This window comes from Culicoides brevitarsis, chromosome 2 (genome assembly GCF_036172545.1).
Source record: "Culicoides brevitarsis isolate CSIRO-B50_1 chromosome 2, AGI_CSIRO_Cbre_v1, whole genome shotgun sequence".
Classification (NCBI taxonomy): domain Eukaryota; kingdom Metazoa; phylum Arthropoda; class Insecta; order Diptera; family Ceratopogonidae; genus Culicoides; species Culicoides brevitarsis.
The window spans coordinates 30,512,232-30,525,089 of NC_087086.1; the positions used below are offsets into that span (position 1 = coordinate 30,512,232).

Sequence of the window (12,858 nt, forward strand, 5' to 3'; positions counted from 1 at the left end):
TAATTGTTAAACTTAATTAATTAAAAATTTTAAATGTTTGATAATTTATTTAATTTAAAAAATTAAAAAATATTTTTGAATTATTTCGAAATAATAAAAATAATTTTTATTAATTTCTTTAATTTTTAATTATTTAAAAATATTTTATTAATTGAAATTTCAAATAATTTTTAAATTTAATAATTTTAAATAATTAAAATATTTTTTTTTGTATTAAAAAATTATTCCACACGCATTAAAACATCATTATTTTTATTAATAATTATTTTTTGTTTTGTTTTTATGTTACATTACAGCCTTACAAATTACTGTTACATAATCTTACATTCTAGAATTTGTTTAAATTTTTGATTCTCTCTAATACAATAGCAAAGAATATTAAATAACTGGGTTGAAGTTAAAAAAAAAAGTTGAGATTTACCACGTAAACGTAACGAAACATCGACTTATTCTTATGAAACGATTTAACAAAGACGAATAATCATCATAATATTTAAAAAAAAGTTTTTTTTAGTGCAATATGAATTAACAGTAATGACTTATTTTTTGTTTTTTTTTTTAATTTTTTTTTGTTACAATTTTTTGTGGACCAAAAATAGGTAGTTAGTGATATTTATTATTATTTTTTTTGTTTGTTTGTCTTTCATTGCTCTTTACATTTTCTCTTTGTGTATGTAAAAAAAAAATTTGGGCCCAAAATAGAAAAAAAAATTTTTTTTGGAGGAAAAAATATCACTCGGGAATGACATGAATTTTCTTACTAAGCTTTATTTTTCGCATTTTTTTCGCAAATCGCCGCCGTCCCTTCGAAAGTAATCACTTAGGAGTCGATCATGATGTCGATTTTGTCCCACTTAGCGCTTTCTGGATGTACACGTTCAACAATCTAAAGTTAAAAAAAATGTTAAAACTTAATTTTTTGAAATTTTTAGAGATTTTAAGACTTTTACCTTATTTTGCTAGAGTTCAATAGCTGAAGCTTCGGCTTGACTTTGTCCTCGCCCATCTTAACATACAACTTGACAATACAAAAAACGGCTGCTTTGCGCACCATTGACTGCTGATCCTCGGTTAACTAAAAATTTAATCAATTTTTAATAAAAATTCTTGAAAAATCATGAAAATTCGTACTCTTGCGATATTTGGCATCAATAAATCCAACTGCCCTTCGTTCATATCTTGCCCTTGGGTGTCGACGATTTCCGTTAAAAGCTTCAATGCACACAAATTGCAGGGATATTCGCCTGTAGCGATGACGGGATTTAAAATGGCGACTGTTGGTTCGAGTGGTAAGACGCGCGCCAATCGTGGAATCATCAAATCAATCTCGCGTTGGACCTAAAAAAATTTTTTCTTTAATATTTTTTCAAATTTCAAGCTTAAAACGACTCACCTCCTTGCTCGTCTTATAGTTATCGATATATTTTAAGACAATTAACTCTAAAAAGTTTGACCAGCTTTGCTGCATTTCAGTACTGCGTAATATTTTACTGAGCGTTTGTAGGGCAGCAATCACAATAAGGGAATTGTTTGACTCAATTAAACTTAAAATCATTTTTAAAAGCGCTCTGAAATGAATAAAAAATTATAAAATCACGTCATGAGTGAAAATTCAAATCATTTCTTACTTAAAATTCTTTGACGGCACTTCACCATTTCCGTATTTAATGCACACAGCCAGATTTGAGAGAGATTGAACGATAAATTCAGCATCGTCTTCAACTTTTAACGTAATGGCCGTCTTCACGATTTCACTTTCTTTGAGATTTTCTGTGAAAAAAAAAAAAATTTTAGTTGAAATTCCATAAAAAATTGATAAAAATCTTACTGTCAGTTAAAACCAATTCTCCATTGTCACCAATAGTAAAGTTATGTTTCTTTGGCTGTTGTCGAGTGCCGTCCATGCCATCCATACGAACAGTGTTTTCCGGCGTATTTGACTCTGTTGTCGTTGCTGACTGCGTTTTTGATCCATTGCAGGAGTCGCCAGTGTCAAGTCTACAAAAATTAATTTTTGTTAAGAAATTTTGAATTTTTGTTAAAAAAAAATGAATTTTGGTTAAAAAAAATTAATTTTTGTTGAAAAATTTTGATTTTTGTTAAAAAAATTTTAAATTTTTGACGAAAAAATTTGAATTTTTGTTAAGAAATTTTAAATTTTTGTTAAAAAATTTTAAGTTTTCGTAAGAAAAAATAAATTTTTGTTAATAAATTATAATTTTTTCTTTAAAAATTTGAACTTTTGTTTACAAATTTGAGTTTTTCTTAAAATATTTTAAATTTTTGTTAAAAAAAATAAAATCTTACCCGAAATGCCCATTATAACCATTCGTCGGCAACGAAAACAAATTATTTTCATTATGCCCATGATCGCCCATCTGACTAATGCCGGAATCTTTGCTATTCGCATCACGATCCAACTTATTTTCGAAACTGTAATTCTGAATTTCAGCAGTTGTCTTACGAAGATGCTTGTAAACTTCTTCCGTGTTGATGGAATCTGCTTCGACAGACGTCTGACGAGATGATCGAGGACCTAAAATTAATAAAAATATCAAAAAAATGCTTGAAACCAAGCGAAAAAGTAGCTTACTAGGATGATTTTTGAGAGAAAACGGTCCACTGATGCTCGATGGACTCAAAACTGGCTTCGGACTTGAGCACGATAATGGTGACGAGGGACTGTTTGTTCCTGAAAACGATAAAAAAAATTGATAAAAAATCGATTTTTAATAAATTTTAAAGGAAATTTACCTGAAGTACTTCTACGAATTGACGACGAGATAATATTTTTCGCTGTGTCTTGTGATTGTTTGGGCAATCCGCTCAAAAGGATCGTCATCTAAAAGCAAAAAATATTAAAAAATCACAAAAATTTAATTTTTTCATGAAAAAAAACTCACTGCCGCCGTGTTACAATTGTAAAGATGCACAATACAAAGTCTTGCGGTGCCTCTTAGCTCCATGCTCTTCGGATCGATGGCGTACTGAATGATTTTAACCATAGCCTTGTCAGCTGGCGGCGAACTCACAAACTGCTCGGGCTTGCAATACTTTTGTGCGAGGTCTGAGAGGAATTTGACAGTTGCATGTTTCGTCTTGACATTTGGCGTTTGCACGTTATCCGCTAAAATTCGAAAAACGCACGACATTTGAAGGTCCGCCGGGAAATATTCGTACACCAATTGGAGCGTTTTCCAAATTTTACTCAGCATTGAAGCTAGCAAGTCCGTTCCGAGCTTGTTGAAAAGTCGTGTCAGCAAAATAAAGAGCCAATCGTGCAAATCTTGCGAATGCGCCAAAATTAATTCGTTCACCGTATCCAAAAATAACGCATAGACCTTGACATGAGGATCCATAAACATTTTCCGGAACAAATCGAGGATGCATTGAAGTTGCTGCGAATTCAGGATCTGTCCTTGCGACAAATAATCCGTGAGACTGATGAGCCCATCTTTCCGCTCAGACCAATGACTCGACGCGCAATACTGGATAATCACTTCGATATCCTCGATAACGACACGCGAGCTATCCAAACGCGATCGCGATCCATTCCACGAATAAGGTTCGCCTCCTCTGCGATACGAATCGAAGCTGCGTTCACTGCAAACCGAAGAAGCCTCACTTTCGTCGCTTTCGTCACGCGATTGTTTCCGATGGATGCCCAAACGGGAGAAATCGCTCGACATGTCGTGTTCGTCTTGCGGCGACAAAGCGTCAGCTAAAGCATTTTCCGCCTCCCGACTTGCTTGCAACATCTTTTGGGCGAGCACAGGACGTCCCGGATTCATGGGAGGTCGCTCGTTACGACGCTGGGGCGTGGCGCCGGTGCCATAAACGTTACGTCGGAGCGATCCGTAGTTGCGTGTCGGACTAGTTTCACGTGAATTGGCGAGAGATCGCGGGATACCGGATGTCTTTTTGGGAATGGCACCGGTTTGACGGTAAGCGGAGTATACAGAATGTACGGAGTGGAGACGGGATGATGGCGATGTGCTACGAGAAGTCGCTAAAAATCGAAAATTTTATTAAAAATTGAGTTTTTTTTAAAATAAAATTGACTTACGTTGCGATTGTGACACTCGACTTGTTCGAACTTGCCTTTCAGGTGATGCCTGTGTGGGAGTTGCCGATGAAGCTGCAAGTTTCTTGGCGCGTGCTGTTAAAAATTTGATTAAAATCATCATTAACGTTAATTTTTTTGAACAATTTTCAACAAATCTGGATTTTTTGGCTCATTTTTATTAATTTTTTAAAAAATTTCTTTAAATTTTAGAGAAATGAACCAAAAAAATCCTCAAAAAACCTCAAAACATTACCTTGTTGTGCATATTGGCCCTCTATTAGACACCACAAAACATGCGGATGCAATGAAATTCAAGTTATTACAAAAGAAAAACACAAAAAAGACACACATTTGTTAGATTCATCAAAAAAATTACTTCAAAAAATTTCGTTAGTCATGTCGTCATGCTCAAAAAAGTCAAAAAATGCCAAAAATAAAGCTCAACTTACGTAACGAAGCAGCTCCTGAACTGACTTTCAATCGAGACATATTGGAATATTGAGCTCTAGCGCGCGCTCTCTGTGCAGCCGCAGTATCAACAGCCGAAACACTACGAAATCCAGCTACAATTCAAAAAATAAATAAACAAAAGCACGACAAATAATGAAAAATTTTGTAAAAAAAGGTCTAAAAAAAAATGATGAAAATTGTTAATGAACATTTAGTTAGTAATGAATGGACAAACAATGAGTTAAATGAGAAAAAACATGAAATTTGTTAGTATCATCCACCTCTTATGTTACTTGAGTCACGATGCATTACGGGAATGCCACTACGGAATCTGTTATAATTTCGGGGGAGCGTTGGGATACGAGAAAATCGGCCAGCGAGATTTTCCGTGCTTGTACTTGTAGAAGCGGGAGCGACTTTTGAGTCAAAAAAATATTTTTTTGTAAAAAATTACCATCCAAAGCAGCGTTAAAGAAAAAATTAGAGTCAGAATTGTTTTGCATATTGAGAAAAATGATGAAAAATGGGATGAAATCTAGTCTATTGATGATTTTTTGGGTGAATTACCTGAGGGTTGAGTCGCTGCGGGACTTCTTAATCCACTTGAGGTTCTGCGTTCTAAAGTTTTAATTGCAAAAGTTAATTTGAGTTTGAAAAAAAATTCAAAAAATCAGGCTTATGCAAAAATTTCATGAAAAAAAATTCAAAAAGCATCCAATCAAAAAAAATTAAGCCCGTAACCGACATTTAGAGACGAATCACATACTTAAAACACCACCAGGCATAGAATTAAGACTTGTATTGCTCCCGCGGAGACTAGCACTCATCGAAACTGCACCTGAACTTCCGCCTCCGTCGCGTTCTTTGTCCACGCTTCGCTGTGTCGATGGATCCAAGTTGCCAAAAAGCTGATCTGCCAAATCTGGGAAGTGTCGTCGAAAGCCCCAAAATGCACTAAAATTTAAAAAAAAATTTTAAAATCAAAAATTTTTATAAAAATTGATAAAATTACATTCTACTGTATCTCCTGGCATCACTATCGGCATCCGCAATTCCCTTTTTGAGTGCATCCCGTAATATCGTTTGATTTTTCTCGAGAGCTCGCGTCGGCCACTCCTCAAAAAGTAGAATTAAAATTTTCGACAATGCCGAACGGATGTCTTTCGACTTGGATTGCATGAGATTTTGCGTGACAATCGGCACTAATTTGGGTGCGTGTGTATAGCGAATGATGTATTCGAGGGAAATCAAGCCGGCACTGCTGATAATTTTCGCGGAATTTTGTATCAAGTTAATGAGTTCTTGCAAAATGTAAATGCAAAACTGGTCAAGTTTGTTCTTCAGTACTTTGCTCATGTACGCAAGGGTGATGCACGCTTCACGAATTACCTAAAATGACAAAAAAATGCAAGAAAATGTTAAATTTTAATGATTTTTAAAGGCAAGGTTGGTTTAAAATTTATTTTAAACTTTTTTCTCTGGTTTAATTTTAAAAGTTAAATATTTAATTTATTTAAAAATATGATGAAATTGAAAATTTTTTATATCAAAATAATAAAATTATTAAAAAAAATTTTTTTTACTTGTTTAAAATTTTTTTTTATAATTTTTGTACGATTTTAACAAAAAAATCAGGGAATAAATTAACAAAAATATGAAAAAATGGAAAAAGTTTACATTTTTAATTTAAAAAATTACAAAGTAGCATAAAAAATTAAAAATATTTGCTTTATCGACTGAACGTGAAATTTTTTCATTTGAACTTAAGGATCTTAAGTTTGTTTTTTTTTATAAATCATGAAATTTTTATATTTTTGTCTTGACTTTGTATGAAATTTACAGAAATTTATCGATTTTTGTAAAATTAAACGAAATCAAGGCAAAAAAGTTAAAATTTTAAAACAATATTGTCTTAAGGGACCAACTTTCTAATATTTTTGAATGAACGTAAGAATCTTAAGTCGTGTTAAGTCATTGAAAAATTAAATTTTTAACTGAAATTTATTCATAACTTTAAAAAATTCGAGATTTAAACATCTTTTTGTAATATTTTGAACAAATTTCAGTGCAAAATTTAACGTTTCATTAACTTAACACGACTTAAGATTCTTAAGTTCCTCCAAAAAATTCATTTTTTTGGTCCCTAATTGAAGATATTTTTCTAAAATTTGCATTTTCGTGTCTTGGTTTCATTAAATTTTATCAAAAATCGAAAATTTTCTGTAAATTTTGATGAAAATAAGACAAAAACATCAAAATTTCAAAGTTGAAACCATAAAAATAACAAAAAATATTAATTTTACCTGAGATCGCAACTCTTTCAAGATGTCGAGGAATGAAATTGACAAATCTTTTAGTTGCTGCGGAAAATTTGGATTCGTTTGAACGTTCATCATCAACATCGTTCGTAGTTTCTTGAGCTACAAATAGACAAAAAAAAAACTCTACTTTATCGACTTTTTTCTTTCAAATGGCATCAAGTCACGTTATGCTTACCGCTTCGACACGTTTCTCCCAATGCTGCGTCTTATCGCCGACAATTGTGTTAATTTGCTTCATTTGGTCGTCCATGTCACGTTGCGTGAAAATATTTATTACAGGTACTTGTTCGAAGGATGCCTCGAAAATTTCCGCCGACACAGCGCCCGCTTCCAAATTGCTGGGCGTCGCATCGCCACCGCCTCCGAATTTCCGCGGAGTCGCCGACACCGTTCGCTTCACGAGTTTCGTGGGACGCGGCATTGTCGCGTTATCGACGTCATCCGAGCCAAAAGTGTTTGCGGTAAAAGCTGACGGGAGTAACAAGCCGTCATTTCGTGCCTCGTCGAATTTCTGCTCTAACGTTGCCATTTTGGCGGGCGGCACATCACGTTTCTTCAAATCTGCTCGCAATTTGTCGCCGACGTGTTTGTAGATATCCACCAAGGTTTGCAGCGCACATTCGCGCACCGACACATGCGGATCCCCCAGAAGCAGGACGATTGGCGGAATATAAGCTTTGACGACGAGCGATTGGGTTCCGTACTCGTTCAAAGTGCTCACGATCGTGGTGAGGAACTCTTCGCGCACTTTGGCGTTTTTGTGTTTGAAGCAATTCACGGAGAGCTTATCGACGAGCGTTTGCGGAGTCAGCACCTTGCATTCCAGCAACTTTTGGAGGAGAGCTTGCGCCTTTTCGCGCACTGTGTCTTTGTTGTCGCCCAGGCGGTCGATCACGTGCGGGAGTACTGTTGAGACGTACGCGATGAAATCGTGCTCCAGTCGACCGATTATCTCGATGTATGACTCAAGGGCTCGCTGTGCGATCTGAAATTGTGAGGAAAAAATGTGAGTTTTTGTTATGCTTGACTGAAATTTGATACAGATTTGATTAAAAAAATATTTTTTCGTTTCATATGAGGGCGTTACAAATTTTTTAAAATTTTTTGTTCCAAATTTTTTTTCTGAATTGGGGGCAAAAAAAATTTTAAAAAATTATAAAAATGAAAAATTTTAACAATTTTTTGATTTTGTTATTTTTAAAGCATTTTCTTTGATTTTTTCTTAATTAATTTTTTTTTAATTTTTTCAAAATTTAATAATCAAAAAATTTTTGATTTCAGATCTTTTGTTTAAAAAATTATTTTTTTTAAAATTTTTTTTATTTTCTAAAAATTAAAATGTAATTTGAAATTTAAAATGTAAAAAAATCGAAAAATTAAAATTAATTAAAAAATTAAATTAAATAAATTAAAGTTAGTAAAAAATCAATTAAATTCAAAATTTTTATCATTTAAATATTTTTTTTTAATTTTAATTTAATTTTCATTTTTTAAACTTTTAAAAAAATTTAAAAAATTTTTTTTAATTATCGGAAAATCTTTTTTGAAAAAAATTGGATCTATAAATTTAAAAAATTAATTAAAAATTTTTTCAATTTTTTTTTTTAAATTTAAAAAATTTTTTTTAATAAAATGAAAATCCTAATAAAAATTAATTTTAAAAAAATTCTGAAAAATTACTTAAAATTAATAAACAATTTAAAAAATTTTTATTTTTTTATTTTAAAATTTTAATTTATTTTTAAATAAAAAAAATTTTTGAAAAAAATTGAAATATTTTTTTAAAAAATTATCATGAAAATTCTAAATAAAATACTTTGAAAAAAAAATTAAAAAGTTTGAAAAATTAAGAAAAAAAAAATTTAAAGAAAAAATTTTAAAAATAAAAATTTAAAAATTCAAAAAAAAAAAAACTAAAAAGCGGATTTAAAATTTTAAATTTCAACAAAATAAATTTTTTTTTGGAAAAAAATTTTAGAAAAATTAATAAAAAATTCTAAAAAGAGTAATTTATTATAAATTTTTAATATTTTCAATCCCATTAGATTTTTTCTATTTTTCAAAATCGAACAAAAGAAAAAAAAAGAAAAAAATTATTTGGAGCAACCTGAGACCAAAGAGTGACGAATCAACAACATTTTAACACTTTTGTAACGTTCTGACACCTACAGCCCGACTTAAAAATCCATATTTGCCGTAATTTATGACTGTACCCAATGTAAGTTACAACACAAAGTCTCGTTTGAACTTGAAAACGGTCCGTTATGACATCACGAAAGAATCTGTTCTCACAAAGAAAGTCAAAATTTGCATCAAAACTCACTTTTTAGCTGACAATACCCTCGCTACTGTTGATAATCTCGCTAATTTAATAAAAACAACTCGCGTGTGGGCTTCTATTTTGATGACATAACAGTCAATTCTGACCTTCCACACGACGTAAAAGTAGTTTATCGTGGATTTTCTCGATCGAAACTAACGTAAACTGATTGTTTTTGTTAAATAATCAAAAAAAAATTTTTTTTTCGTTCAGCGGCGCAAGAGATCGACAAATGAGAGGTGTGTTGCTTGCACATTCATCACGGTAGGATGCTCATTACCGATAAACGTTCGTCATAATAATAGAAAATTATATGCATGAAGTAATTTTTCGATCATTTTTATTTATTTTCAAACTCAGGAAGTGTCTTCTGAATAATTTTTGTCTAATTTTAGGTACGTTTCCCATAAAAGTCGTACAGCGGCGCGTACGTGATGCGTAGAACAACAACACAAAATCGATCATGTGGTATAAGTAGAACGTTTGGTAGAACGAACGCACACAGGCAGCGTGGCCGAGTGGTCTAAGGCGCTGGTTTTAGGCACCAGTCAAGAAATTGACGTGGGTTCGAATCCCACCGCTGTCAGTAAAAAAATTTTTTTTTTTCATTAAAATTTTAATTATTTTTCATTTTTTTTCTAATTTATTTTTTTTTCCTTTCAAATTTTAGATGAAAAATATTTATTTGACTTTTGTAAACAAACCAAATTAGTAACAAAAATATTGACGTCGATCCCGTGCGGTGACACAAAACTCAGGTGATGATAAATGATGAGAACAGTTGTTGAAAGATTAGCAATTATTGAGGTTTGTGTTGATTTTTTGTGCCGTTCGTGCAAAAAGACGTCATCAAAAGTATTTTTAACGACAAAATCGAAAGAGATTATGAGGAATTGTCACATTTTTCAACGTTATTGTTGTCATTATCGGTCGATTGTCGATTGTTTTGATAAGAAAACGAGGAATTTCTATCTGATTATGAACAAAAACAGACAAAAGGCGCCGGATACGAGTTGTTTTGTACTGAATTTCAGTCAAAAAGTGTGATGGGAGGGGATGAAGGTCATGAACGACTGCGCTAATTGGATGAAAGGTCAACTTTATGATGGGTTTTAAGTGGTTGTAGCATGAATATTTGTTATTTGGAGTACTTTTGAGAGTCAAAATGATGTTAAAATGCTGTAAAGGTAGAAAATTAGCATTTTTGAGGCTAATTAGTGTCTCATATCATCAAAATAAAGCATTATTTTTGAAGTTCAAGGATCTTTTGATGACTTTGCATGGATAAAAGGCATTAAAAAATGATAAAAATGTCGAAATTTGTTCTACGAAGCATCTGAATGGATCATTTTTCGAGCTTTGAAGTTCATAATTGACTAAAAATGTCATAAAAGCACTTTTAGGAGTCATTCTTAAAGCACCAAGTACTTAAATTGAGCCTTAAATTGATATATTGGGGGTCAGACTCGGTAAAAATTGAATTTAACTTTAAAATTTAAGTTTCTATTAAAGTTACCAGCGTCAAAAAGTCTATAATTAATTCCCGAATGATTGTCAAAACGATAAAAATGGTTGTTTTGACCTTTAAAATATGAAGAAATGACTAAAAATCTTCAGAAAATCTCATTTGCAACTCTTTGATTCTTCTAATTTTACATTTAAGACTTCAAAATCTCCCTAAAGTATCAATTTAAGTCATTTTAATCGATTATAAATGCTTAAATCGACGATCCAAAGCTCTAAAAGGCTCGTTTCGGCTTGAATTTCATCATTTTTAGTCACTTTTAGAACTTTTTTATTCAACTTAAAGACGCCGAAAGGCTTTTATGACCTTCACTTGAAGCTTTTAACACTTCATTGACACTAAAAAATTATTTTTTCGAAGATTTTTTGAGCGAATTGACCTTTTTTGAGAACTTTTATACCTTAAAATTGCCTTCAAAAATCTCTTTTAGACCAAAAATCCACTTAAAACTTCCCAATTTCTCGTCTCTCATGTCAAAAAAATCACTTTTTTCGTTTAATTTTTTAAAAATTTCACTGAATCATCACTGCCGGCTCGCATTTCGACACATTTTTCACATGTACTCACTTTAAAATGACTGCCATTCATCCAAAGTACCAATCCATCGATGAGCGATCCAAGATCCAGGCACTCTATGGAGTTGTCTCCATCCTGCAAATATGCTACCAAGTCATCTGCTAGCTGCGCTCTGACACGCATATCAGTCTTTCCCATGAGCTCAATGAACCCATCTAGATCAATTGGCTTGTGATATGCCATTTTTTGTGTTTATTTTATTTTTTTCTGTATTTTTAATTATTTTTCTTATTTTTTTATCGACTTTTTGTCTTTTAATTATTTTTTTTACACTGATTTTCTTTAAAATTTCCTTAAAAATTATTATTTACAAAAAAATAAACGTGAGATTCTTTTGAATTTTTTTTTTAATATCTTCAGTAATTAATTTTTATCGCATTTTCCATAATTTTCACTAATTTTATGTTTTTTATTGCGTTTTGTTCCATTCACTTGTGAATTATTATTTTTTGTGATGTCAATTCGTAATCCAATTTTGCACGTAATTCACCTGGAAGGAAAAAAAACACAAGAAGAAAAGATTATTTAAGAGACATTTCGAGTGTCGCTGACGTTCGTGCGGTGTTAAAGTTATTTTTGGACCACCGAATGGCACAACGGCAAGCAGAAGAGACTTTGACACTGCACGCACAAATTGCATTCATTCCGCAAAAACAAAAAAAAAAAACAAGAAAAGTCGCTTAAGTGAATTTTTTCGTCGCCAGCTAATGAAATTTTAATTTTTTTCGCTAATAACAAAACATTCAACGACGGCCTCTAAATTTTTTTTGTCGTATAAATAATAAGCGAGCACTGACGACGACACAATTCGCCAAATGATATAAAATGACATCACTTTTTTTTGCATTTCAAGCATCATTAAATCGAACGACGACGACGAATTTCGTGGCAAGAAGCGTCTCGAGTGGTTTTCGGAGCACGCGACGTGACAAAAACTCGCGAAAAATGTCGGTTTTGCCGTGAATTGAGGAGATTTTTACGCGACACCCGATTTTTGGAGAGGAAAATTTTTTGACAAGCCCATTCAGTCGTACGCCATTTGCGAGTAAATGGAAAAATCGGGTTTTTGGCAGTTTTTTGATGCATTTGGGGCACTTACACACACGCCGTCGATGGAGCAGCACTTGGTCAAGGATTTTCGACAATTTTTCTGTTGTTTTGTTCCAATTTAACACTGATTTTCTCATAAAATCGCGGATTTTGCCATTTTTTCGTGTTGTTTACGATAATTTTTTTTATGACACTTCTGTACGGTGTCGTATCGGGTCGTGCAGCTGTACGGGAATGTCCAGGAATGACGTTGACGGAGTCTGGAACCCCCTTTAAGCGATTTGGATGGTCCGTGGATGGTACCGGCGTACAGAGGTTTGTTCGATCAACCAATGGGAGAGCTGGATTTCAGTGTTGTTGGCTGTGATTGGTTAATTTTTGGATCCTGTGTCTATAGAAATGCTCGTTTTGAGGGAATTTTGAATTTAGGACCCCAAAAAAGACGTTGAAAGGACCTGAAATAGCAGCATTTTGAACATTTTCAAGAATTTTCAAGTTTTGTTGGCTGTTATAGGTTGAATTTTGATACTTGTGTATATGAAAAGTCTCA

General features: G+C 32.5%; 1 protein-coding gene and 1 non-coding gene across 5 annotated transcripts; one reads left to right on the plus strand and one right to left on the minus strand.

Moving 5' to 3' along the window:
* Window positions 1-396: 396 nt before the first annotated feature.
* Window positions 397-12,492, minus strand: LOC134830406 (CLIP-associating protein). 4 transcript variants are annotated; one of them, XM_063843879.1, is made up of 21 exons: window positions 12,358-12,492; window positions 11,250-11,748; window positions 7,013-7,822; window positions 6,820-6,936; window positions 5,529-5,905; window positions 5,283-5,470; window positions 5,084-5,134; window positions 4,798-4,932; window positions 4,516-4,629; window positions 4,320-4,340; window positions 4,067-4,159; window positions 2,904-4,009; window positions 2,755-2,842; window positions 2,594-2,692; window positions 2,308-2,536; window positions 1,829-1,998; window positions 1,629-1,770; window positions 1,394-1,568; window positions 1,132-1,338; window positions 951-1,075; window positions 397-886 (listed from the first exon to the last, which is right to left on the minus strand). In XM_063843879.1, exons 2-21 carry the CDS (start codon window positions 11,439-11,441, stop codon window positions 832-834), a joined length of 4,494 nt encoding a protein of 1,497 aa, XP_063699949.1. In that variant the 5' UTR covers window positions 11,442-11,748; window positions 12,358-12,492; the 3' UTR covers window positions 397-831. The 4 variants fall into 4 exon arrangements, with proteins under 4 accessions (XP_063699949.1, XP_063699951.1, XP_063699950.1 ...); XM_063843881.1 differs by lacking the exon at window positions 4,798-4,932; XM_063843880.1 differs by lacking the exon at window positions 4,320-4,340.
* On the plus strand, window positions 9,662-9,743 carry Trnal-uag (transfer RNA leucine (anticodon UAG)). Its single transcript has one exon. It is a non-coding gene; the product is annotated as a tRNA-Leu (tRNA).
* Window positions 12,493-12,858: the final 366 nt, after the last annotated feature.